The sequence below is a fragment of the Chrysemys picta genome, chromosome 12 (assembly GCF_011386835.1).
Source record: "Chrysemys picta bellii isolate R12L10 chromosome 12, ASM1138683v2, whole genome shotgun sequence".
NCBI lineage: Eukaryota > Metazoa > Chordata > Testudines > Emydidae > Chrysemys > Chrysemys picta.
In genome coordinates this window covers 56,155,749-56,183,415 of record NC_088802.1, presented here as the reverse complement: position 1 = coordinate 56,183,415, position 27,667 = coordinate 56,155,749, and the positions used below count along the sequence as shown (strand labels likewise).

Sequence of the window (27,667 nt, the reverse complement as noted above, 5' to 3'; positions counted from 1 at the left end):
TAGATACTTAATATATTAGATTTACAGTCCTGTGGGCCAAGCCCCATCAAGGCAGGAGCAACTCCAGCTGCTGTTTCCCATTCACAGTTTCCATTTCAGATCACATCCTCCTACAAGGAAGACGACCCTGGCTGCTGAGATCACATCAGGATTAGTAGGGGAACGTGGCATCATTTTTAACTGCAGAGGTTTTCTATTTGCATTTCTCTTTGGTGCAGTTTGCAACTCTCTCTCGCTCTTGCTCTCTGAGCAGATCTGACTCCCTTCCAGAGACTCCAGGAAGGGGGGAAAGTCCAGGCATCCTGCAGAAAGTTTGGACAGAACTGCAGAGAGGAGCAATCCTTTCCAAACATGAATGTCCCCCTGTGGTCTATGGAAAGGCTGATCCCTCTGCCCTCCACTGACCCGCCTCCCCCTTCCACAGTGGGGATTATCACAGATTATGACTCTGCGCACACATTGATAGAGACGGACAAATCAATAGGGAGTGACCGCACATGCCATTCAAACACATTTAGACTTTATCGAAGGCTCTGACTCACCGAGGAGAAATCGCGCAAGGGGACGGAGCTCGTCTGCATTCTAAAGGTCATGGATGCATCACTGGGGCCTTCAGGCTGCACTGCATAGGTTCTCTTTTAGGTTCATTAAGTCTGTGGTCATTTAGAGAGGAGTGTGATTTTGGGGGGGCCGCAGGGCAGAGTTGCCAACTTTCACGCGGTAAATAAGCACCCGACTTTCACAGTAAGCCAAAAATCAAGCTAATCCCATTTCAAAACAAGGCCAGAACAAGCCAATCCCTAAGAACCCCAACACTCTGTGTGACTAGATCTCCCCGGCACGCAGTCTGGGACTGTGGTGGGCCTGCTGTGCACCCCGACTCTCTCCCCCCCTCGCCCCTGTTTGCGCCTGCTTGCCGGGAGCTGATAAAAAAACAAGCCACAAGCCACAAGCCACAAGACAAAAACTAGCCAACAAACAACTCACAAGCCAATTAAGCCCAAACCAAGCCCAATTTCTGTGTTTTTTCCGCAGGTTTGGCATGGCTGCCGCAGGGCTGTGAGGCTGGCAGGGATGGGATTACCCCTGGCCAGTTCAGCACCACGGACAGAGCAGCCCCTGCAAAGAGAGAGGAGCGCCTCAGCCGGGGCGCTCCACACTTACATCCCTTTGCTCTCGACAAAGTTTTGTCGGCATTTCTCTGTTTCTCCAAAGGTCATGGGAGACAAGGGGGGTCTGCTGGGAAATACTGCAGGGCAGGGCAGCCAGTCATGAAGAGAGTGCAGGGAAAGGTGGGGTCAGGACAGCGTGCAGACAAATACCACCTCCCAATCGCGAGAGAATTGCTCTCAGCCCAAGACAATCCGTGTGGGGAATGGGATCGCCTCAAAGGGAAATGTGCAGGGCGGATACTGGCCGCATGTGCAACCCCAGTGAGAAGAACCACTCGCTCAGACACAGACACACAACCTGTGTGGGAAGAACCACTCATTCACACAGAACTCCTGCAAGCCAGCACTGGGAAGAGTGATGCATACTGCACACACGCATGTGCACACACGCACAGGTTAAGGCCCACATTTTTCAAAACTGGCCTCTAATTTCGGGTGCCGTTTGGGTGCCCAGACAGACACCTTGGGCCGGTTTTAGGAGGGGTTGAGCACATGCCAATCCGTTGACTCCAGCTGGAGCTGTGCTTGCTCAGCGTGTCTGAGAATATGGCCCTCAGTGGCTCAAGTCGGGCTCCCAGAAAATGTGTGAGACATCTAAAGTTAGAGGCCACCTATGAGAATTTTTGCCTGAGCAGCTGGCCCCGAGTCCCATTCAGTCAGGACTGGAGCTCCCAGCCCTGCACTCCATCCACCAGGCTGCAGCTGCCTCTTTAGGAAGGAAAAAAATTAATAACTAGAAAGATAAACTCCCTTGTTCTTTCTAGCACTGCCTCATGTATTTATATAACAGTCCCATTTCTGACAGCCTTAAACAATGGAGCCATTCAGGCACGTCTAGGGGTCCTACCTGTCCCTTTCAGAATTGCCAGGTGGCTGGCTACCAGCCTGGACGAGTGTTAATGGCCACTCATGCCACAGTGGCTCTAGTGTAGCTGTAATGGGTTGGTGACACTGTTATATTTAGGGGTATGTCAGGAGAAGGGGAATGGCTACTGGGTGTTGGAATGTTCCCGGTTGTATTATTTAAGAGAAGCCATTTGAGATCACAGGCAGAGCAGTGTCTGCTCCCAACAGAAGGGAAAAGACTGGAGGGGAATATTTGCAAAAAGCACAGTTCAGTAAATATTTTATGCCCAATAATGGGCTGGCTTTTGAATGATGCATGCCAGTGAGTTGAAGGGAGGTGAGGCACATGGGAAGGTGGCGTGCATGGTGTCAAGTGTGAAAGGGCTCGTGTGCAAGAGGTGAAAAGGCAGCTACTGGCCCCATGTCCAGTGCACTGTGCAGCGGCTGCTTGGGGTGGCGGGGGGACACAGCACATATTACAGCTATTGGACTGACAAGCCCTCGCACTGGCCTTGGAGGGACAGGATCTGTTGGTTTTGTCTGGAGAGGATGAAACTTGCTGACACACTCACCCACCTCTTCCCCCCATTTGGCTTCAGCCCCCCGTTCCTCCAGGGCAAGGGAAAGCGCCCCGTTGGCACCCAGTCCAGTCAGACAAGATGCTCCAGAACAAACCCACAAGCAGAGCTGTAGGAAGGGCTGGGGTGCCCCAGACCAGACGGGGGATCTGCGGCCTGGCTCCTGCAGAGCTGTGGGACCCTGGAAGGGACAGGCGGTGAGGAACCCAATCTGAATGGAAAGGAGGTCAGTGCCTGAGGAGGAGGCGCCTGGCCAGGACCCCAGAACAAGTCTTTTTGCTGCACTGTCTCTGGATGACTCCAGCCTAGGCTGGGCTTCGGCCCCACAGGGGCCACGAACAGGCATCGCCCTGGACGGGCAAACCATGCTCAGACTGGCCCCCCACTACCAGCCGTGGAGTCAGGGGGCTCTCCCGAGGAACGCTGGCTGCCTGCCTGATCTGTAGCTGAACAGTGTCATCTGGTGGCCAGGCTGGGGCACAGCGACTGCGTCCTGTTGGGCTCAGTTCTCCCTTGCTCTGCGCCTCATGTGATCATTTACCCCAGTGCAAAGTGTGTGTGGGGGTGAAACACCCCGTTGGAATGGGGCCCTAGGGCACGCCCGCTTTGCACAGGTGTCCACGATGCTGACAGATTGCCAGTCAATGGCGAATCAGGCCCCTAGGTTTGTTTTTGTGCACTGACTGTCCTTAGCCATTTGTGCCTCACTTTGGGGGGGTTTGAGGGGCAGACCTGTCCAGTCCAAACCTTTCACAAGTGCCGAATTTCTTGCACATGTCAGGGTTCCCCATCCTTGCCCTGGTCTCCAGATGGGACGAGGGGCAGGAGATGGCAAACAGGCTCAGTGTTTGCCAGGAAAGCAACTTGGCTCACCCTGGGACTCTGCAAATGCCCACGATACATTTTGTGGGGGGTAAGACACAACCCCCTGCCTTCCAGGATCAGCTTCAGCCCCTGAGACGCAGCATCCGTGATGTACACTGTCCTGCAGGTGCTAGCAGTCGAGTCCATGGCTCCCGTGGCTGACTGGGACGAAGCTGAACAAAAGCTCTCTGAAATGCTGCCTGGTCCTCTCCTGGCATTTCTGCTGGGCTTAGTGGAGCTCTTGGTCCCTGTGTATTTCAGCCAGGGACTCCGGTGCAGAAAGGCCTCCAAGCCCTGCCTCTTCCGGGATTTTCCTTCCTCTCCAAACCTCCGCAAGGCTGCTTGGCTTGTTCTCTCCCCCATCAAGTCTCAGGCTGCAGGCCGGGTCTGGGGCTGCTCCCGCTTTTTCATGACATGCACTGGCTCTGCTCTGCTCTTGAGCTCATCATCTGCAGTTACTTTAATTGCATCCCAATTCCTTGGCCTCCCCTGGGAAGACAAGCAGCTTGACCATACACGGAGCAGTGACAGGCGTCCCTGGGCAGCAGTGGCTGTGAGCAGAATGGGGCGTGTGTTTCACCTGAGAACAGCCTCTTCTAATAAGAGTTGCCTGCAGCCGGGCTCAGCACACACTGTGGGTTCAAGTTCACCTCTGCCTCTCGGACAAACATCAAGCAGCAGGATTTGCTGTTTTCATCCTTCAGCTTCCTGTCCTCCCTGCATTCTGCCAGACCACAAGCCCCTGGGCTCCTGGGGCAGGAGAGTCTGTTCGGCCTTGTCATTCGAGTTTCAAAACTTAAATTCTGTACAATCTTCATGCTCAAGTTTGATGTCAAAGGGCAACTTCCAGACAGTCCGTTCGACCCAGTTCCCACTGGCTCCGCCCAGCTTCCACCAGCTCCACCCAATTCGCACTAGCTCCGCCCTGCTCCTATCCGCTGCACCCAACTCCCCACCCTGCACCAGGAGGAGGAATCCCAGCACGGGCCATGCCTGCAACCCAAACCAGCCCAGCGGGAGGTGCTGCCGGGCAGCGGAGGGCAGCTGGGCTCAGCTCAGGCTAGTCTGAGCTAGATGAAGCAGGTTTAGGGCTTGAGTCTGTGTAGTTCCAGGGCTGGAGATATTTAAATGTCACTCACATTCACAAGCTTATCCAAACCCGTGGTGCTCTTGGGCTTAATTACGTGGCAGGAGCCGAGAGGAGCACTGCGGATGTTTGTCCATCATGTCCAAGCTGCAGCTGGTTGACAGCCAGTTAGTTCCCTTTAAAACCACTCTTGTGAGGGTGTCTGGTGCCAGCATGTCTGGCCTGGCAGGTCCTGAGAAGCCCTGGGTGGCACGGTACGGTTATTCTGCCCCGGTATTATTACTCCATGGTGAAGCCAAGGGAGGGGAGGAGATTTCTTAGGGTAGCCCGAGGGAGACTTGGCAAAGAGGTAAATAATCCCTAATGCTGAGGTTTGTCCCACTGTGGAACCTTCTCCCAAGAGAAGCCCCATTGCTTGAGTCCTTTCGAAGAGGGGTGTACTAGGCTCTGGAGACATAGGACGCCATCCTGAACTCACCCAGGGACAGAGGAGGAACCTTTGTATTTACTGTCCTTTTGTCAGGCGACACCATTTGCTGTTAGTCATTGCTCTTGACCCAACTACTTCTCAGCTGCATTCAGTTTTATCTTCCTAAAGGCAAAGAATGAGATACATTAATCACAGACTCATAGGGCTGGAAGGGAGCTCAAGAGGTCGTCTAGTCCAGTTGCCTGCACTCATGGCAGGGCTAAGTATTAATGCAGCATTAGGGCCATGCAAACTATGGGGCAGGGCACATGCAGCCCGTTTCTGTCCTCTAACAAAGCACTCAGGTTTCACAGCAGCGGCTAACCCCACATTGGAATAAATGGGGCAAATCTTATGTCCGGGGTTCCACGGTGGGAGGAATGAGAGGGCCGTTCAGCACATGTATTTCGTGGGCTGTCAGTCAGCGCAAAGACTGGGAAATAAGGGCCTGCCACCCACAACACACAATTTCGAGTTTCCCATCTCTTGAGTACTTAAATTAGCACCTTCACGTTGCATCACTGTATTTGTCTGCATTTAATGTCCTTTTTCAGGAAAGGAAACGTGCCCCCAAACTGTACCTGACTGAGAGCACATTGGAATAAATGGGCTTCCTCTGACACCCCCATTCCTCAGCAAGCCTGGGGTAAGTGCCAAGCTTAGTGCAGCAGGGGTTTCTCTGCCCCTGGTACCTTGTGAGGGGAGACAGCAGCCTGCCCCGGCCAGCCCTCGCTCAGAAGCAACCCTGCTTAGCCGGCCCCACTGTGGGGTTTAACTTCCTGGCTATCGCACAGGTGGAACATAAAAACCAAAAGGAACCTCTGGGCTGGGAACAAGTCAGACCCGTGCCTGCCCCAAGAGTCACTGAACTCTCTGTAAGTGTCTGGAAACAGCTCGGCCTGAGCGCGAGAGCAAAGGCACCTTTCGGACAAGGGGGTCCTGATAGGCCCCTGCTTGCCCATTGTTATTGTTATGATTCATTCGACAGTTGTACCTCGCCCGTGGTGCTGGGTGCTGTACAAACACAGACCCAGAGGCAGGCCCCACCCTGAAGGGCTTGCCGTCACAATAGACAAAGGGGTGGGAAGGAAGTGATTTGTCCAGGGTCACTCAGCACGTCAGGGACAGCATTTGAACTAGGACCCAGGTCTCCTGATGTCCAGCCCCTCTTCAACCATGCTGCCTTCCTACTGTACTGGATCACTTCAATGGCCCATCTAGTCGGCTATCCTGCAGCCGATGCCCGATGCTTCAGAGGCATATGCTCACTCCCAGAGGTCTTAGCTTCCCTCCACACTGACTTCCTCCTCTGATTACTTTAGAACTAAATATTGACCATGGCTGGGAGGGGGAGGAGTTAGTGCACAGATCCTCCCTCCCCCGCCCCTTTCAGACAGCTGACACCAGGCTGGTGCTAGCAGGGAGGAGGACCTGCTATCCACAGTGGGACTGGGGTGTGCAAGGTGTGGGGGAGGATGGGCCCTGAGGCCTCCATAAACCTAATACACCCACAATCTGGGCCTGCAGGCTTTAAGATTAGCCAAGATAAATCTGAGTTAATTCTGCCCACCAGCCTTATTAATCAGACGTGTGTGACTTTGCCCCATGCAGAGTGGGCCAAAGATCGCGTTCTTTATCTGGGCCTGAAGCTCCCCAGATACTGAATCTCTGAATAAGCTTTTTAGAAACATCCATTATCAGATGCTCCCTAGCCCACCAAGGCCGAGGTCCCAGCTCACTCCTTCCCTGCTTGCTGTAATCCCCAAGATAAGGGATTAGGACTTTCCCCAGGTGACAGCTGTCAGCACAGGAGCCCATTGGCTCAGTCACGCAATAGCACTGCAAATATTTTGGCTTCCTGCTCAGCCTGATAAGCGATATTGCCCTGTAGCATGTTAGTACCACCCAGACTCCTGGTTACTCACAGGCAAGAACAGCACGAAATCTCTGGTGGCTGAGGGGGGGGAGAGCAGGAACAGGGAAGCGTCATTAAAACGACTTACAAACTGTCCGAGGGCATGTCTGCACCACAATGTAAGCCCAGGCTTGTGGGACTTGAGTCCATGCACCCTGGGTTTGAAAGCCCAGGGCTTGAGCATCTGCACTCATTGGTGACCCTACGTTAAGAATTTTTGAGCCCAGGCCCCACCCCGGTGCTCCAGCATCCACACTGCAGTACGCAGACTATGTCCAACCAACCATATTCCAGACTCCTGCCACGTTCCTGAAATGGGGCTTCTCTGGCCCTTTGGTCCAGGGACAGGGTGGGAAAAGTTGACTGTCCACCCCCTACATCACGGGAAGTTTTCGCAGCCACCACCATTTCTTTCCAAGCCGTTGTTTTGGTCGCATGCGCCCGGCAACTGGAGCCAGCAGCATGGAGGAGTCACTACTGAAGACCGTCTCTTGCTTGGGCTCGGCTCCTCTTTCAGGAACTGGGCAGAGCTTCCATGAGATGCTGGTGGACATTTCAGTGGTGTTTTCTGACCCACCCAAGGCACCTGGTGGATCTAATGCCAGAGCAAGAGGATGAGAAGCCAGAGGTGAGCCGTTTGCTCATTCATTGACCTACATGACCGTAATGGTCTGCTGAACCCATCCGTTCACTCGGAACGTGCGCCGATCACAGCCGGAGCAGGATGCACCAGGCAGCAGAACTGCGTGTTCTCATATTACCGGCTTGCAGAGACCCACGGCAGAGGGCGAGCTATGAATGGTGTTGTAGAGCACTGGTGCCAGTCACTGAGGTACGGTCACATCACGCCAGGAACTGGGGGGCAGGGGATTTCGGATGCCTTGGCAGTGGAATGGAGGGGGGAACTGGACATTTCCACTGCTGACTGATGTACAGAGCTGTTTGGACACACCTTGCCCTTTGTGCTTTCCCTTCGGTTTATCTTTATTATTCAAAGCACACACTGTAAAAGATGTGCTGCAGTGACAGCAATACACTTTCTTAACAAAAAGAAAACCCTTTATTTGTATTCCAGAAACAGACCCCTGCTCTGACGGTGGCCACACACCCTGAGGCTGTTGGTGGCAGGACCCTTCTCCCCAGCATTGGCTTCCCATGAGGGTCACGTTCCCCCCGTCTGGCCTTCCAGGCCCTCTTGTCTGGCGACATCTCCCTATGCTGGGCCCTCTGCCCAGGGCCTCCTCGGTCTCCCAGTCACAGCTCCGCAGCTCCGGTGTTATGTGCGGCACGGCTGGCACCTGCTACCCCAGCTCTGGCCCTGCAGTTCCCCCTGCGGCTCCGCCCTGGCTCCCTGTTGGTGCAGCTGGTCTGTGCTGCTCCGGCTCCAGCCCCTCTGATTCTAGATGCTGCTCTCCCTTTAGCTCTGCCCTTAGCTCTGCCCTGGGCTCCTGGCTCCCCCATCGACCTGCCTGCCCTGTCAATAGGGTTAACCTGGAGCGATGGCCTCTCTCCATTGGCCCTGGGCCCTGTCCGTCTCAAGATCCCGATTTCTGTGTGGTCTTCCCCTTTCTTTTGGTATTGGGAGATGGCCAACCTAAAAAACCCAGGGGGCCAGCAGCTCGCCGCCCCCTGACACATGAATATGTTCAGACCCAGCTGGTTTTGCTTCCAAATACTAAGTAGTGAGGTGCTCTGATTGTAGGGTGATGGGTGGCCATATCAAACCCTACGGTAGATCGCATATGTTCACCTATTGTCCTGATACTGAGTCCTTTCAGGATACAAGGGACGTATCCATATTAGAGTTTGAAGAGAGACCTGGCAGCTCAGACTGGACGGTGTCTGCAAAACAAGACAATGAGATCACTGTGGGCTAGAAAGGACAGATCATGGCTAGGAAGGTCTCAGAGGTGTCACTCCATCAGTACAGGAGGCAACTGAGGACATGTAAGGGGAGGGGAGGGAGGCATCATAAACACATGGGTTAATGGAAGCCCCTGAGTTTGAGTCATGTTTCACGCTGGTCCATTAGTTATACAATATCTACCACACATGATCTCATAGAATACTTGGTGTCAGCAAGGGGGCTAGGAGCCATAGAGCTGAACCTCGCTGGTATGGAGAAGAGACTCAACCGACTGAGAGGTGATAACTCACCCACGGGGGAGAAAACCAAAGGGAAGAGCACGGGACCCAGAACCTACCATGGAATCAGAAAGCCACGACAAACTGCTTTTACCCTGCAACTGAAAAGCCAGATTCAGCAGCCGGGAGGTGAAGCAATCAGGAGGAAGCTGAACCCAATGAACGAGGCGGGATGGGGTAAACACACAAAGGTTGATAACTCCCCAGGGACACTGCACGATGGTAAACCCACTTTACATAATCCCGTTAAAAATTAATTCCCGATTTGCTGCAAAGTGAATCAGCAACAACAAGAATGCTCCAAAGTAGTAATAAAATGCAATGCAATTGATCAAGTGGAGGTTTGATATCATACAGCTCAGTAGTGCTGAAGGTTGTAGTCGGGGATTAGCACTTGCAAGGTGGATCATCCCCTCGATGGCCATCAGCGGTGGAATGGGGAGGAGGCTCAGAGGCTGTGCTGTTTGATGCATTCTCATGATGATGCTAAAGACAACCGAAGCCATGCTGCGGTGTTCCCGGGGGGGCAGTGACAAACAGAAGCGATGCTCACACCACCACGGTTCCATCATCTCCCCCAACAGTGGGGAGCAGCACAGGCTCCCAGGGCTCTATCGTGGTTTAGTTCCCAGGTCAGGATTTCCCCCTTTGGTGCAAAGCAAGTCTGTCCACATCAGTCTCTCCCAGGGTCCATTCTCAGGCATGCTGCAGCTCTGCTGGGCTTGGTGCATGGACAGCCAGCAGACCTTTCCTGAACCGGGTTGTGTGTTTCAGACACACTGCATGTCTCCAGGATGCTTTGCAAGTGAAACAAATAGCGGAGGGAGAGAAAGCTGAAGGAGATGCAGGAGAGAGAATGACACTCTCAACTGGGATGTAAAGTTGGGTGGCTGGTTAGCAGCAGGTTGCCCCAGATGCCAGGACCTGCTGAGGAGAAAGCGCTTGCACTGGCAGCGAGGACTGTGTGGCGAGATGGAGAAGAGCCAGTGTAAGCAGAGAGAGGAGAAGTGACTTGGGCAAGGCCATGGATAGTTCAAAAACAAGGGGACAGTGTTGAACTAGATCCTGAAATGGGGAGGGCGGGGGGGCCAGGGGAGTTTGAAGATCATAGGAATAAGAGATGGAAAAGACCCCTGAGGTCATCCAGCCCCACTCCTTTCCTCAGGGCAGCAGCAGGATTGCTGCCCGCAGCACATTGGCCACTGCTATGTACCATCTAGTTTTAAGGGACCCATGAGACATGTGCCCTGGGAAATGATTTCTCATCATATTAGAGCAGGGCTCAGTGCGTGCTTCCTGCTCCGAGGCAGGGGTATTTCAAGACACGATGACGTGGTCCCTCTTTGCACATAGGATAGGGAGCTATTGAGCTGTGCACACGGGGAGCTGGGATGAGGGGCCCAGACCTGGCCTCTTCAGAACCAAGACACTGGACCAGAGGGAAAGTTTGTCTTTAAAAGCGGGACATGGATACAAGTAAGTTAATCCTGGAAGTGATATTTAGGGCCCATGTACGGTGCCCATGGCACTGCAGGGTCCCTGGGGGCGAAAGACCTTCTCTTCACCAGTGTATCGCTCCAAGGGGAAGTATTAAGGAGTCTGTTGGAATCCAAACTCTGCATCTTCTGGTGTTTGTGAGTCACTGATCACCCCATGCGGTGAGGGTGGATGGACAGCCCACAAAGAGAGAGAAAAAGTGCCTTTAAAAGCTATGGGGCACCACAGCCCCAGGGTCAGGTGTGGGAGAGCGCATGGGCTGGCAGCCTGCCCTGGTCAGAACAGCTTCCTCTTCCCTGTTGGTTTCTCTCAGCTCCAGCCCGATGAGTCCCTTCCAGCCACGCTCGACTGTCCCCAGTTATAGTGCAGACACTCACAGCCAGGCCCTCCTGGCCATGCAGGAACTTGGTACCCACCAGAGCAACAAGGGCTGCAATGCACCAAGTCTGGTTCCTCCACTCCTTCGCTCAGGACCTGGCGGTCTCAGACCCCGGCGTGGCACTACACCCTCTATTCATCCTACTAATATTATTATGATATGATGATGGCATAATTATGATGCATTTTGTACAAGATGAGTCACGTGAGGTGTCATTGGAAAAGTTATGATTTGCTGAATATGATTATCCTATCTACCTGCATGTGTCATTTTTGTATCTGAAGTTATGAAAATTGACTATGGATCTGTGTTTCAGATGGGCTCACTCTGGAAAACACCCCCAGCCAGCCGTTCAGATACAACAACGAAGAAGCCAGACAGTGCTAATGGCTCATCACAAAGACAATGGGCTGTGAAGTAGCTTCGGCTTCCTGTGAGTAATGGCTGCTATGCTCCTGCAGGGGCATGTGACCAGCCCACAGGACTCTGGGCTCCATTTTGGGTACCTGTATTTTTCCACAAACTGGGCTGGGAACTGTTTTTGGAACAAAGGGTTCCCACCATATGCTAACGCGATATAAGTGACATCACTGGGGGAGTGACATCCTCTGTGGTGCTTCACGCCCCCACAACTCAACACCTGAGAGACGCTCGGAAAGAAAATGACTTGGAATGGGGGAGGGGATCCCAACCTGCAAAGCAAATGCAGCTTGTGCCTTGAGAGTCTGCCAGCCTGCTTGTGTCATCGGCCAGGTGAGGATTTGCTAATTCCTATCCGATCTTTCTAGTAGCTTAGGCTTAGTTTGTGGTTTTGTTTATTTACTAGGCAATTTGCTTTGATCTGTTTGCTATCACTTATAATCGCTTAAAATCTATCTTTTTATAGTTAACAAACTTGTATATGTTTTAATTTAAACCAGTGTGACTTTGTCTGAAGTGTCTGGGGAAAATCTCAGCTTGGTTTAACCCAAGCGTATTGTGCATATTCCTCTCCACATTGAGGGAGGGGAGCAGACATATTAACGAGCTTACACTGTACAGATCCCTGGTATAATTTTGGATTTATGCTCAAAGGGGGGAGGGGTGCCTGGGGAGCTGGGAAACTGGCAGGGGTCGGCTGTTGGCACTCAGGTAGCCCAGTTTGAGTAAGTGTTGCCAGCTGCTGTCCTGTTGGGTGATAACGGGGCCCGAGTGAGGCTGGCTGTGTCCCCAACCCAGCTGTGTGTGGGAGAGGGGCGCTGTGGTTCCCACAGCCCCCAGACTGCATCCCAGGGGTGACAACCCGGCACACCCGGCTCCTCCACACAGGTGACTCCCATCTCCCTTGCATCTGGCTGTGGTGATGAGCCACTTTCGTTTTCCCTGCAGCATCGCCATTTGCTAGCTAGGAGGGCGGGTGTTTCAGGCACACCCTGCCAGTCTGCTATAGACTGTCACAACCCCATCACCTGGACTGCAAGCAACACTTCCCCCTGGACAGAGCGCGGGGAGCCAAGCGGCAGCGGGGGGTCAGCCTGGAGCAGCGGGGGCTGCTGGTTGGGAGGAAGGTGCCTGAGCCGAGCAGTGCAGAGGAAGCTTGCTCAGCCTTGAGCCACCTTAACCAGCCCTCACGTTCAATTAACCAAACACACCGGAGGCGAAGGAGAGCCCCTGGGGTCTGCTGGGGAAAGGTGCCCAGATAATCCAGTTTTCTTCACTAAGTCAAACCCAAGCAGCTGGCAAATGACTCGATGCAGCAGGAAGTTCTAGTCGGAGTCAGGTGTAGTAAGACGAGGCCCTGAAACATAAGCCCTTGTATCAGAGGCCCGGGATGAGGCCTGAGACCTGAACTAAAGGAATGGTCAAGACCAGGGGTCTCAAACTCAAATGACCACGAGGGCCACATGAGGACTAGTGCATTGGCCCGAGGGCTGCATTACTGACACCTCCCCGCCGCCGCCCTCGACCCCACCTCCACTCCACCCCTTCCATGAGGCCCCGCCCCTGCCCCGCCTCTTCCCACCCCTTCCTTGCCCCCATTCAAACCCCTTCCCCAAAATCCCCACCCCAATTCTGCCCCCTCCCTGCCCCCAGGGGGTGAAGGAGGGGTGTGGGGTGTGGCGGGGGCTCAGGGCAGGGAGTTGGGGTGTGGGGTGCAGGAGGGGTGAGGGGTACAGCAAGGGGTAGGGTGCAGGGTGTGGCGGGGGCTCAGGGCAGGGGGTTGGGGTGTGGGGTGCAGGAGGGGTGAGGGATACAGCAAGGGGTAGGGTGCAGGGTGCGGCAGGGGGCTCAGGGCAGGGGTTGGGGTGTAAGAGGGGTGCAGGGTGCAGCAGGGGGTTCAGAGCAGGGGGTTGGGGTGCAAGAGGGGTGTGGGGTGCGACAGGAGGCTCAGGGCAGTGGGTTGGGATGCAGGAGGGGTGCAGGGTGAGGCAGGGGGTTCAGGGCAGGGGGTTGGGGTGCAGTGGGTCGGGGTGCAGGGTGCAGCAGGGGCTCAGGGCAGGGGGTTGGGGTGCAAGAGGGGTGTGGGGTGTGACAGGAGGCTCAGGGCAGTGGGTTGGGATGCAGGAGGGGTGCGGGGTGAGGCAGGGGGTTCAGGGCAGGGGGTTCGGATGCAGGGGGTTAGGGGCAGGGTGCAGCCAGGAGCTCAGGGCAGGGGTTCGTTTGTAGGAGAGGTTCAGGGGACAGGATCTGGCCTGGCGCGTACCGGGGGCAGGGCAGGCTCCCTGCCTGCCTGCCTGTCTGCCCTACCCCCGCGCCGCTCTGGGAAGAGGCTGGAACGTGGGGAAGGGGGGGGCGGAGGGGCTGTGTATTGCTGTTGCTTGAGGCAGCCCCCCCAGCAGCTCCCATTGGCCGTGGTTTCCTGTTCCCGGCCAGTGGGAGCTGCTGGGGGCTCTATGTAAACGCTGGGGGAGGGCGGGGGGGCTGCGAGGGGCTCGCGGACCGCAGAAAATAGCCCTGCGGGCTGCATGTTTGAGACCCCTGGTCAAGACGTTGCTAACATAAAGCACAGTTAAGCTGTGAGCCAGAGGCAGGCCCTGCTCGCAGAAGATGGCAAGAAGAAGGCTGCTAATTGCACGTACACACATAGCTAAAAGGTATCAAGTACTAATAGGATGAACGTGTGCCAGGATGGCACCAGAACAGAAACTATTCCTGTGCGTTGTTTGACAATGAACCTGCCCGGTGCCTTCGTACCTTATCAGAGTCTGTGGTCATTGCGGGTTCTCTCGGGGTCAGCTGTGCCCACGATCTGCGCAGAGCCGGGGCAGCACACAAAGGGAACACACACACACAGCTGACTGTTATCAACATTGAACAGAGAAGAGCCCCACACCGGTGACATCTGACAACACCAGGAACGCAGCCCAACAATTACAGGATAAGATAGGGCTGTGAACTTAGCTCCCTGCGTCTCCTCATTAGCATTGGTTCTGTGGGATTTGTTTTATTCTCTCCGCACAGGGGAAGGAAGATGTTTACTTCCTTGGGGCTGGTGTTTGCTGTTCTCTCGCTAGGAGTCTGTGCCCCTCTGCAGGACAGAGGCAACCGCAGCAAAGTCCTGCTGGTCTCCTTCGATGGCTTTCGGTGGAACTACGACCAGGATGTGGAGACCCCCAATCTGGATGCCATGGCGAGAGATGGGGTCAAGGCACGTTACATGACTCCTGCCTTCGTCACCTTGACCAGCCCATGCCACTTCACCCTGGTGACTGGTAAGCTCCTGTAAATCCCCTCAGGCAGAGATGGGAGCAGGCTGGGGGGAGGGGCCAGAGAGGGACATGATCAAACCCCCCAGCATAGAAGGGTTCCTCTGTTTTGTCCTTCTCATGCACTTAGGACACAGCCCAACTTGCACTAATGACACCCCAGCTGTGACCTCTGCACCCACTTGACAGCATCCCCAAGGCGGCCACTGCCCATTTGTTCAGCCTTTAGCAAAGGGCCTAACTGCACTCACCAGACGTTGCTTTGCTGGCCTCTTGGGCGGGCATGAAGATGGATTTCGCTGCACTTAAAGGCAAGGTAGCTGCTCAACTCCTACTGCCGTGGCACCGATGTCCCAATCACATCAGTTCGGTGGCCATTTCAGTGCATTGCAGAAACCTCCAAAGGCCCCCATTGGGATGGAGACTGTACAAAATATACCAGGAGACCTGACCCGTGCTGTCAAGGCCTTCCAGTCCAAGACCAAGCCAGCTGAAGGAAGGGGAGGGGAGCAAGCAAAGGACCTGCATGCTGGAAGCATGGGGCTTGTTCCTCCCATCTCCCATAGGTTTGCTTTGCTTTATTTTCATCGCAAAAACTTAGTTGTAGTTTTTTTGTTGGATGCGCTCAGAGCTGCGGTCAGGGAGAGGAATGGATTATCACAGCAGGAGAGCAGAGGGTAAAGAGAGAGGGAACCTGATGGAGGAGGAGGGGGACGCTGGGCAGCCAAGAGGAGCAGTGGCAGGAGGTAGGATGAAGGGGACTAAACCCTACAGCAGTACGGCAAATGCTAATCAAGCTGCGGGGTTAAGAGTGGTGATGGCAGGAGGCTCCGAAGGCTCCACCCACTGCTGCTGTTTGCTATGTGGTGGGTGGGGAGGGCAGTGGGCCCAGTGCCCTGTGCTCGTCCTTCTGGGTCTGGAGCAGGGCAGAGGGGTCTGCGAGGAATTCCCTGTGAGACGCTCCCTCTGCATATCTCTGCCTACCCTCTGCTCCTCGTGAGGTTTGCTTTCATGCTGGTGAATCACTAGGCTGGGGGGTGGGAGGACAGAGAGAGAGAGAGAAGGGGGTGAGGTATCAGCCTGGCATTGACCAATTGCTCATCTGCAACCTCCTATGTGAACCCGCCTCCCACCTGTGCCAGATGTGGCAATTTCCTGCAATAGTCCTGAAAAACCTTCTTGAACTAAGTATCGGTATCTTTGGGGTCCATTGCATTAAAAGTTGTGGGCTAGGATTATATGTAACCTCTCAGGGTGGAGAGATGTGACGTGAGCTATGGCAGTGCCAAAGACTCTATTGAAAATGGGCCAGATCAGACAGGACTTTGGGGACAATACAGGGTAAGTGGATCCCTGGGGGAGATCAATACAAATTCCCCACCTCTGGTTATGCAAAACCCTGCCTTTTGGAGCCCCACCCTGAGGAGAGGGCTGTGTCTGCGTATCACCTGTTTCCAGAGATCAAAGCACTGAGTTGTATCAAGAAATGGCTGAACTGCCCAGGCAGCTGTTCTGGTTCTGAGTCTGAAACAGAGATAAACTGGTGACCAGGGGGAAAAGCCAGCTGTGGGTTTTGAAGGACTGACACCTACCAGAGCCAGGGTTGGACTTGGGGTGACCTCTGGTAAGCTTTTTAGCATGCAGGTAGATTCTTTTCTTGGGTTTAATGTGTTCTCTGTAATGCTTTTGCCATGGGAATAAATGTGCTTGCGTAGAGCTGTGGTAATACACTCGCAGCTGCTGGTAATACACTTCATAGCCTGTGGAGAGACAGCCAAGTGCCGGCACTGGCTGCTAGGCAGTCTGGCTTGCTGGGAATATCGCAGAGTAAGGCAGGAGATTGCACAGCCTTAAAAACCCCAGTCAGGAGGGAAAGTGATTCAGGTCTCCACCCAGCTGGGAGATGGAAACCTTTAAGTGGGTGTCCCTGGTGGAGGCCAATACAGGTGCCATTACCCTGAACCTGCCTCCACCCCCACCTCCCCCGTCTCTCTCCTGGCAGGGAAGTACATAGAGAATCACGGCGTGGTTCACAACATGTGGTACAACACCAGCACCGGCCAGAAGTTACCCTATTACTACACACAGGGGGTCTCCGAGTGGTGGGACAACGGCAGCCTGCCCATCTGGATCACAGCCCAGAGACAGGTAGGTGGCTGCAGCCTCCTTCTCAGGCTCCCGGTCCTTCCTGGCATTCATGAGAATAACCAGCAGCACTTTGTCCTTCCCTCGCACCTTTCCTGCACGGGGCTCAGCGGCATTCCTCAGACAGCCCCCTGCAGGGAGGGAAGCATTATCCCCAGTCTTCAGCTTGGGAACAGGGGCCCCCAGTGAATCAGTGACAGAGCCAGGACTAGAACCCAGGACTCCAGACTCAGTCCTGTGCACCATCCATCAGACCATCCACACACACACTCACTGACCCGCAAGGGAGTGGGAGACTCCAAACCGTTACTTAGAACCTTTGAGAACTTCACAGCTCCTGAATGTTAGTGGCCATCTTTTGAAAAGGCCTCCAGAAATGCACCCAGCAACTGTGCCAACATGGCTGCTTGCACACTCAGAAATCTGTGCACGTGCAACCAGGGAGAATGATGTCGAACTGTCCAGTTCCACCCAATTTGCACACACGCACACACGCGCACACACACACGCACACACACACACACACACAGGTCTGCGGCATACAGACAGGTATATCTGTCATCTTGCAAGCACAGTTCAGCAGCTCTTTGGAAATGTGGCCCTAGAAGTTTGAGTTTCATCACCAGTCCAGATGAGTGAAATCATCACTCCAGTATTGTGCCGCTTGCTTTGCCACAACGTGTCTAATATTCCCCTGGACTGTAACATTTTCATTCACTCCAGTGACCCCTCTGCTGCCCCATTTTCAGAAGATGGTTATTCCTGGTGCTATGACCAGCAACAACATCCAAAGAGAGAACCTCATGTTTTCTCTTGGGATGCCATGCGGTCTAGTGCAGCCACCTTTCAGGAAGGGAAGGCAGAATCCTTGATGTTACTCACCACGCTTTTAGCCCCACTTAGCAATGGATGTTGTACTTTTTAAACACATTGCAAATATCCTATGGTAAATGTGGGTTAAAAAAGCCAGAATGTTGAAAGTAGAGGGACATCCATCGAATAAGACAACAAAGGGGACATCTGAATTATCCAAGTAACTCACCTAAACAAAGCTTTTCCAAACTTTACTAACATCACCGTGTGCCTTTGCAGCTTCATTGAAGCATGCTCACATGAGTGGGTGAAATTCACCATTGGCAGAGGGACAGCACAAAGTCTATGCACCACTTAAAACCACGAGGCCTATGCACCATTTCAGTCCCACTTGAGCCCCTAGGAGCCCACTTAAATCCCATTTGAGGGCTCAAGTGGGACTTAAGTGGTCCTGAATTGGTGCATAGACCTTGTGGTGGTCCACTGCATTTCACCCTCAGGGCCCCATCTGGTTATTGGGTAACAGGTAAACTCACAATTTAGCCGGATTTTAAAAATACCCAAACAACATAAAAACCCAAGACGTGATTTGACATTTCCTGGCTGCAATTGTGTGCAGCGGGCAAGGGGCAACCTGTGACTGGTCCCAGCCATGTTAACACCTCTCCCTGCCACTGCCAGGCCAGGTAGACCACACACCTCCCGCCCCAACAAAGCGGCTGCAACAACTGTGATCATTCCGTTACAAAGAGCAGCAAAGTCAATCAGTTTAAGAGGTACATTTCAGTCCCATTAATGCAGCTCTCCAGGTTATTCACATCTTGTACAAGAAGCTGCAGCGGGATTGTGAACATTGGAAACTACACCTTAAGCCTGCAATATATTATTTAAAGGCCAGGCCTCATTTCCTCAGAGCCTTGTCCAGCCACTTTTGGGCGGCAGCATTAGGATGTGATCTTGTGTCCATGGAAAGATTCCCACTGACTTCAGTGGACTTTGGATCAAGACCTAAGGCAGGGCTCAAATATTCTACTTCAGAAGAGCCCTTTTAGACTGCTACAGTCATACCAGGCTAGAAGGGACCACAAGGGGTCATCTAGTCCATCCCCCCACTCGGCCCTTGCAGTGGTACGACTATTTATACCTTGTTCAACTCCAGCCATGTGGCTGAGTGGTTATACACATGCCCCGAAGTGCTTTACTGGAGAGGGGCCAGAGAACCCAAGGGATACACGAATACGCCGCTGATTATCAAGTTACAGCGTAGTGTTACTAACATCCGTGGGGAAAAACTCAGTGCAGAGCAATGTTGGGATGGGTGTGTTTCAGACTAATCACTCTTCTAAATGGCAAATAAGGAAAACCTTACTAGAGACACAGGAGAGGCACAAGGGGAGGTGGGTGGCTGGGGGGAAGGAGGGGATACACAGGTGGTTGGATAGACTGAAGTGAGTAACTGGGAGAAGTTTCTGGCCTGAAATATCATTCTGGCTAACAGGGCTTAAAGGCGGGCTCCGTCTTCTTCCCTGGGGGGAAAGCAACCTACCAAGGTGAGCAGGTGAATATGAAGAAAGTGGAGTCCCTTCTCCACAATTACAGCAATGAAACTGAGTGGAGGCAGAACATTGACACGGTCATGAACTGGTTCCTGGAAGACAATCTAGACTTAGTCACTCTCTACTTTGGGGAGCCAGACTCCACGGGACACAAGTATGGCCCTGAATCCCAAGAGAGGAAAAACATGGTCAGCCAGGTGGATCGAGCTGTTGGCTACCTAAGGAGAAGCATCAAGGATAACGGCCTGGAGTCGACACTCAATCTGATCATCACATCTGACCACGGGATGGAAACGGTCATAAAGGAGAATGAAATTTACCTCCGCACAGTGCAGAACTTCTCCTTCCAAGACATCCAGTTTGAACTCTTGGATTATGGACCAAATGGGTTACTGGTGCCAAAAGCAAATAAACTAGACCAGGTGTACCAGGCCCTGAAAAACGCCCACCCGAAGCTCCATGTCTACAAGAAGGAAGAGTTCCCCAAGAGATTCCACTATGCAAACAACACGAGGCTCACTCCCCTGATGGTGTACAGTGACCCCGGATATGTGATCCATGGGGTAAGCTGCAGACACATTCTAGTATAAACTTGAACTTGCCTTTCTCACCCTCTTTCCATATTGTGCAGCTGCACCTGTCTCCTGTTTGTGGCTCCAGGTATGCTCCCCTCCCTGAAAACAGAAAGGGGAACACAGATGTAGTGCAATGAACTTGCCCATCATGTCAGAAAGCAGAATCTTTGCTCCCTGTCCAACCCCAAAGGTTAGAACAGAGCATTCCTCAGCGACGTCTCTTCTGATTTGGGAGCCTAGACTCAGGGTTCACGTATACCACAAAGTAAGGGGTAGCTATAGGGTGGGTAGGCAGAGCTGAACTAGCTTTAATCCAACTATCATAGTACAACCCTGCTGAGGGTCCTGAGTACATACCCAGGTGGCTAGCCCCCACTGAAGTCCGTGCCACAATGCCTTCGCTACTATTGTTACTTCACTACTAGCTAGATTAAAGCTAATGCAGGTATGCCTACCGGTGCTACAATTACACCTTCATTTGCAGTGTAGACCTACCTTAAGGAAAAGGGACCAAGGTCCAAATCATCAAGTTGCTGTTCCTGCCAAGGCTGAACAAAGACCTCCTTCAAACCTAGTCCCACTTGGGGAAATCCTAAACGCCCGCACAGCAAAGCACAGCACAGCACCCAACATGGTACAATTTGGGACAGGGGGTTGCTGCAGGTCAGGACTCAGGTGCACTGGCGGAGCCGGGGGTCGGGGGGAGAGGCAGACAGGACTAGCAGAGGATGAGCTCCAGGCCAGGATTCAGATGTACTGATCTTTATGATGGGAGCTTGCACAGAACCGACCTTCTTTAAGACAGGTTCTAGCCGGAGCTCTCAGGCCCTCGCTGTCACTGAATGAATCTAAAAGGACCCTAGATCTGGCAGAACACGGTGGCTGCCTGATACCCAGTACCAAGGGTGGATACACTCTAGCAACATTTCTGCTTTTCCTCCACCAGAATCTGGTCTGGGTGTCAGGAGATTAAGTAAAAATTAAGGGGCTTGTAGGTTTGGGTCCTCACTGAGACTTCTCTTCCCTGCAGAGAATCAAAGTCCAGTTTAACAAGGGGGAGCATGGCTTTGACAATGAAGATATGAACATGAAAACCATCTTCCGGGCCGCGGGACCAGCCTTCAGGAAGGGGCTGGAGGTGGAGCCGTTTGAGAGCGTGAATATCTATCCCCTCCTCTGCAACCTGCTGGGGATCACCCCTGAGCCACATGACGGGTCCCTGAGCGTCATGCAGCCCATGCTGTCCGGTTACTCCAATCCTGGGACAGGTGACAGACTCCTCTCGCATTCAGCACAGTGCTCTGGGCACTTGCGGCTCATAGGCATGGGAACTAGAGGTGCAGGGGTGCTGCAGGACCCCCAGGTTTTACGCCGGTCCTGGCTGCCGGCCCCGAACCCACCCCCAGCTGCGGCCCCAGACTCAGCCCCCTTACCCCTGTCTGGGTCCCCCCCTCCCGGAGACACGGCCCTGCTCCCGGCCCCTGCTCGGGGGGAGGGGGCAGACAGGGGGAAGGGGGCTGGCTTTCAGCAACCCCCCACTATTAAAATGTTCCAGTGCCACTGTTGGGGCTCTCCAGGTAACCAGAGGGTGCCCCTGTCCCTGTGGGGGACGTACTTGCATCTCTGTCTCTCGGGTTCAGGGGCAGGCACTGTTTCAGGTTAAGCCATTCCAAAGGCACATTATCCCGCTGCTTCCCAAGGCACCTCCGGGTTGGAGAAACCAGCTACTGACGGATTCTTGTTGGAACATTGACACCTTGTGGCAAAATACCTTCATTGCCACTTCTTATTCCTTCTCATTCCTCACCCGCATCTCTCCTCCCCCAGGCAAGAAGTGTCTCTCTGAGAAATCTGTCCTGGACATTCCCTTCATTAGCAGGAAGGACTTACCAGAATTCCTTCCCCTGGGAACTGAGCACGCTCCCCCCACTTGTGTGAATGAGGGGTAAGCAGGCAGCAGGCTGGAAACCTGGCATTCCTCTGCGCCTGCCAGGCAAACAGGCCTTGATTACACTAGAAACACATTCACTGGTTTCTGGGCAGAGGTCCTCCGAGCAGGGTTAGACACGACACAGTGGTTAAAGACACCCACCCGCCGAGTCTACTCTAGGGACGTGGTGCCTTCTCCATCTCTTGGCGATTTCAGCTCCAAACTGGATGCCTTTCTGGAAGACGCTTTAGCCAAATACAAGTTATTGAGCTCAATGCTGGGGTAACAAGGTGCAATGTAATAGCCTGTGATATACAGGAGGTCAGACTAGATGAGCTCATAATCCCTTCCGGCCTTAGACTTTATGAAACTCGTATTTCCACTGCCGATCTCCCCTGGTACAGAAACACTCTGGAATTTTCCCCGGCTAGAAACACTCATTAAAATCAGACCTATGAAGAGCTCAATGATACCTACAGAACAAGCATAACAGAACCATAGTAAACATTGCCAGGCTTGTGTAGACCCTCTGATTTTGCAGCTAAGTTAGTTTCATAGTTAGCCACTGCAGCCTCTGAACTGCACCTAAGGACAGCTGTGCTGAGGGCTGCAAGCAAGCTGGGTCGGGGCGGCTCTATGTATTTTGCCGCCCCAAGCACAGCAGTGAGGCAGCCTTCAGCAACATGCCTGCAGGAGGTCCGCTGGTAACACGGATTCGGCGACATGCCTGCGGGAGGTCCACTGGTAACACGGATTCGGTGGCATGCCTGCGGGAGGTCCGCCGGTCTTGCACCTTCGGCGTACCCGCCACCGAATTGCTGCCGAAATCCCGGGACCGGCGGACCTCTCGCAGGCACGCCGCTGAAGGCAGTCTGACTGCTACCCTCATGGCAACCGGCAGGCCGCCCCCCACGGCTTGCCGCCCCAGGCACACGCTTGGTGCGCTGGCAGGGCCGGCTCTAGTGTTTTTGCTGCCCCAAACTCAAAAAAAAAAAAAAAAAAGCCACGATCGCGATCAACGGCAATTCAGTGGCAGGTCCTTCGCTCAGAGATGGAGTGACGGCCCCGCCGCCGAATTGCCGCCGAATGGTCGGACGTGCCGCCCCCCTCTTCATTGGCCACCCCAGGCACCTGCTTGCTAGGCTGGTGCCTGGAGCCGCCCCTGAGCTGGGTAGCACATGAGCTGCTGATTAGTAATTCAAATATATACCTGAAAGAGAAGAGCATTTCTCATATACACATTTACGTCACTCTGTAAAGATAGCCTGGACCATTCTGACAATGAAATTGGTGCAGGAAGTGAACCACCAGGATAGAAATGTGTGTACCAGATTGTACTACAGGTGCAGAAAACCCTACGCTATTTCATCCTGTTATCTGAGATAGCATATGGACTCCTGTAATTAAATACTCTGCCATACGCAAGGCACAGAGTGACCCCACTGAGCGGGCTGGGCCGTTCGGACCCCTCAGTGCCATTGTACCTGGCTTGCTGCAGACTTAGGGAGATGCTAGTGCATTAGTTGGCTCGAAATTTCTGTTATTCACCCTGACGGTTAAGCACAAAAAATGAAAGCTGAGACTCTGGGGCTCAATTCGGCAGAAAAGGGCCAGGGCTGTCGAATATGCCCTGGTGTCTGTGCACAAGGGAGCACCGCTGAGGTAGTACAAGCAACTCGGTCTTTGGGATTTCCTGACAAACCAGCTTTAGAGATCTGATAACACAGCTGATGGCACTGGCTATGGTTTTTAAAGGAAAAGGATCCATCATGTGGATTTACACGGTTATGCACCAGTTGGACACGCTGTCCCTTGCACTGCACAAGGTCGACAAGAGGGAACCCTTCCCTTGGATAACTTCAGAACCCTGAAGCTCTCCCTTCCCTAGATGTGAAGCGAAAGATGGAAGGTCCTAGCGGAGCCCTTTGCCCATTCACGTTCCCACCTTCACGCAAGTTTTTGTCACTGTCCACCTAAGCTAGCCACGTGTGCATGTTTCAACAGCGTAGCAAGAACCCTTGGTGAAACCCCCTGTGCAGCTGGAGAGGGAGCTATCCCATGGCTCGTACCTGGAGCAAAACAAACCGAATTTTCAGCAGAGCTGTCCAGGCACATTTATCCCCCACACCACATTTTCGGGCTACTTTCATGCCAAATTTCCACTTTCTACCCCCAGCTATTTCAAGGCTGCATACATGGAATATATTGTCACATGCGTGTTTTCAGAATGTGGAAAGTATGGGCAGGCATGTGTTTGTGAACTCAAATATTCTGCCCCTAAAGCAAAATCTTCAGGAAACGAGAAGGGACTAAAAACAGAAGACAGGACTAGAAATGCTACGGCAACCTTAGCTAGAGAGGATCCACCCTGCAGAGTGCACGGGTCCAGCTCCATAGCCCTGGGGTCTGCTTCTGGCCTTGCTCTCCTCGCTGGTTCTAAGCCGCTCACTACATACGCCCCGTGTCCCTAGCTGCCTGGCACTACAGCCCTGCTCAGCACAGCTCAGGAGGGCTGGCTTCTCCCCCAGGCAGAAGCCACTCAAACTAACCTGAATTTCCTTGGGACTTGTAGGATCTGGTGCTCTCTCCACTCACCCCAAGCAGCTGCAGATGGTGGTGGGAATTGCCATGGTGCTGGGACTCTGGCTTGGGATATACTAATGCCCTGCTAGGCAGAGGTGAGTCGCTCCTTCAAATGATGCCAAGAAGGCCTGTGGAACTGGTGGCTGCCCAGTCCCTTGTTTGCCCTGCTCTCTCTCCCCCTTTTGCCATAGACTAGTCCAGGGGTCGGCAACCTCTGGCACGCGGCTTGGCAGGGTAAGCACCCTGGCGGGCCGGGCCGGTTTCTTTACCTGCCGCGTCGGCAGGTTCGGCCGATCGCGGCTCCCGCTGGCCGCAGCTCACCGTCCCAGGCCAATGGGGGCTGCGGGAAGCGGCGCGGGCCGAGGGACGTGCTTCTCGCTGCCCCCATTGGCCTGGGATGGCAAACCGCAGCCAGTGGGGGCCGCGATCGGCCAAACCTGCCGACGCTACAGGTAAACAAACTGGCCCGGCCCACCCGGGTGCTTACCCTGGCGAGCCGCGTGCCAGAGGTTGCCAACCCCTGGACTAGCTGGTTCTAACAGGGACAGCTCCCCAGTCCTCTCCTCCCTCCGCAGAGCTCTGGCTATGCCATCGCTGGTGGCTGCACTGGGTGGAGTTGTGCTGTAGGTTGTTACTTTCTGCCAAGGATATTTACTGCCCTGCTCAGAGTTGCACCATCTAGAGATCCTTGCCGGGCTCATCCACTGTTTAGGAGCTAGCGCTGAGCCTCTCTCCAGATAGCTGTTATTCCTCTTCCGTAGCCGGGGTGTGTGTGAGTGTGGGGGACTGGGAGGAAGGGGACTGAGGGGGGGCAGTGTGTGTGTTGTAGGTCACATCACCAGAAGGGTGGTTTTCTATCTCACAACTCCAGAGCTGTTTGCCACAGTCTCTGCATGGGTGTGGAATAGGTAAAAGTGCTGTTGCATTTTCCTATTTTGACAGTCACAGAGAGTTCCCTGGGGCCCTGGAAGAAAAGCCCAGCGTACGGAGCCGGGGAAGAACATCTGGAGAAGACAGCCAGTCAGAGACCTGCGGCAGGACTGGGATCACGCAGGGCCTGCCGCAGCAATAGTGGAGTGGGTAAAATGTACTTTATTGCGGGTGGGGAAAAAAACCCCGACTGCAGTCATTTGCAGGAAAACACTAAATGGTTTAAGCCAGATTTGTTTGATTCTTTTAGTGATAAAATTATGTCTGAATTCCATGTCTATAACCCACTGTTTTTGTTGTTTTTAGTAGCACGGGGAAATCTGTCTTTCTTGTGGGATCTAAGGTTTTTACAGCTGGGAGCAGGATAAAAATGCAAGAAACAATGTAGGAGCGGGTGGGGTGGGGACTGCGGGTCGGGCTGGGAACAGGATTTAAAATAGTCCCACGCAGGGTTCCAGAGCAAGCCCTCTCGGACACATCCCCTGCCACGGTGTGCCCCATGCCCCTGGGGCTGCTGGGGAAGAGGGGTAGCTCTGCACTGGAAGGTAGGGGCTCACCACCCTGGGGGTGCTCATAGCAGAGGGAAGAGTGTCATATACCAGTCCTGGGACTCCTTTGCCTCAGCCAAGGAGAGTCAGGCCCAGCGACTGTACAGTGGGGGTGGAAGGGCCAGAAGGCTGCAGTACTGGGCATGTTGAACCAGGACGCCTTCCCACGGGCTGTGGCAGGAACGAATGGCCTGAGACACAGGGATAGACCAGAGAATTGGCCAACTTCCCCGCTCTTAACAAAAGCGGTTCCAGTGCCCAGGGCCATGCTGGACAGACTGCCAGCAACAGCAGTGCCCAACTTCTTCGTGTCAAGGAGCTGAGGTACCTTCAGTATGAACCGCCCCTGCGGGAAACCGCACTTCCTTGTGCTGCCTCGCCGGGCTCGGGACACAGGGAGCCGGACGTGGCTGCTGCGTTTTGAAAACCTCGCAGCCTTTCCCTGCACCTCCCGCTGTGGCATTGCTGGCTCCATTGCAGATGCACCAAGCCCCAGCCCAGATGCGACACTGCCTCTCCCCAGCCCGGTGCCTCGGTTCAGGGCCTTGATAAACATCTGTTGCCATAGTGACTGGCCGAGGTGCTTTCACTCTGTTGGTTTCACCCACGAAGAGGATGAAACCAGAGACGCACACAACAGGAAGAAAACGTGCTGGGGGTGGGGTCGGGCTTGCACTGCCGAGTGGAAATAGCCCGTTATGCAAATGAGGCAGAGGTTCCTCTTGGGGGAGCAACATGGGCCAGAGCCAGAAATACAAATACTAAAACCAAATGGTGATAATACAGATTAGCAGCTTCTATAGTAATGTCACACTCCCGTTCTGCACAGCACAGTATTATCAGCACCATTTAACAGATATGGGGAAACTGAGGCACAGACAAGTCATTTGACTGACTCACGGTCACACAGTTAGGAAGATAACCCAGGAGTCCTGCGCCTTGCTCTGCCGGGATTCCAGAGTGGAAGTGCTGCGTGGCGCTCGGGGGGGGTGGCGCTGCGGTGGTCGCAGTGGTGTATACGGCTAATGTAGCTGTCTGGAGTGGAGAGAGGAGGACCGAGGGGAGCACAGAGTAGGGGATGTTTGTATGGGCCGTGGCCACATGGGTGTAGGGAGCATTTTGAATGACACCAGCTGTGACTGTGGCTGCACGTGCCAAGTTTCCCATCTCATCTGTAGGGCCGGGCCCGACAAATTCTCCCTTCACTTGGGTCAGTTTCATGGCCACAGGATCTTAACATTCTTCAATTTCACGATTTCAGATGTTTACATCTGAAGCTTCAAGTGTTGTTACCATGGGGGTCTTGATCCAAAAGGGGATTGTGCAGGGGGGGGTCCCAAAGCTGTTGTCAGGGGGTTGCAGGGCTGCCATACTCACTTCTGTGCTGTCTTCAGAGCCCAGCAGAGTTTCCTGCAGCTGGAGAAGGCTCCTAGAGGTAGGTCCGATCTCCCCAGTGCTGCTGGGAGCACCCCAGCTGGGGGCTTCTAGCTGCAAGTCAGTGGATGGATTAATGCATGGGCCTCTGGATGCCCCAGCCATGGCAGGAGCTGGGATGGAGGGGTGCAGAAGCCCTGACCCTGGGTGCCCCGGAGCCCAAGCAGGAGCCGTCAGGGACAGCAGTCCTGAACCCAGGCCCCCCTCAGGAACTGTGAGGGCTAGAGCTGTGGGGGGTAGCAGGTCTCTGAGCCTGGGGAGGAGCCACGGGGGGTGGAAGCCCTGAGTTCAGGCTGGAGCCCGGGTGCCCCCAGCCCTGGCATGAGCCATGTGGGGGTGGGGCAGCATCCCCAACAAGAACACCCAGAGCCTGGGCAGGAGCCAAGGGGGGCTGGTGGTGGCAGCCCTGGAGCCCTGGCAGGAGCCGGGGTGGGGGGGGGGGGGTGTCAGCAGTCCGGAGCCCTGCTCTGGCACTGCCTATGGAGGTGGGTCTGATCTCTCCCCGTAGCGGCCGT

The 27,667-nt window shown here is 54.0% G+C and overlaps 1 protein-coding gene across 1 annotated transcript; it reads left to right on the top strand.

Moving 5' to 3' along the window:
- The first annotated feature begins 14,361 nt into the window (after positions 1-14,361).
- On the top strand, positions 14,362-25,400 carry ENPP7 (ectonucleotide pyrophosphatase/phosphodiesterase 7). Its single transcript, XM_005283138.2, has 6 exons — positions 14,362-14,644; positions 16,641-16,786; positions 19,095-19,715; positions 20,758-20,995; positions 24,230-24,335; positions 25,183-25,400. The coding sequence occupies exons 1-5, from the start codon at positions 14,404-14,406 to the stop codon at positions 24,316-24,318; spliced, it is 1,335 nt and encodes a 444-aa protein (XP_005283195.2). The 5' UTR covers positions 14,362-14,403; the 3' UTR covers positions 24,319-24,335; positions 25,183-25,400.
- The last annotated feature ends 2,267 nt before the right edge of the window (positions 25,401-27,667 follow it).

Excerpts from the sequence above, each read along its gene's own strand:
- ENPP7 (XM_005283138.2), top strand. The coding sequence starts at position 14,404 with ATGTTTACTTCCTTGGGGCTGGTGTTTGCTGTTCTCTCGCTAGGAGTC. Across the intron at positions 16,787-19,094 it reads GGATCACAGCCCAGAGACAG|GGCTTAAAGGCGGGCTCCGT; the intron begins GTAGGTGGCTGC and ends TCTGGCTAACAG. Across the intron at positions 19,716-20,757 it reads CCGGATATGTGATCCATGGG|AGAATCAAAGTCCAGTTTAA; the intron begins GTAAGCTGCAGA and ends TCTTCCCTGCAG.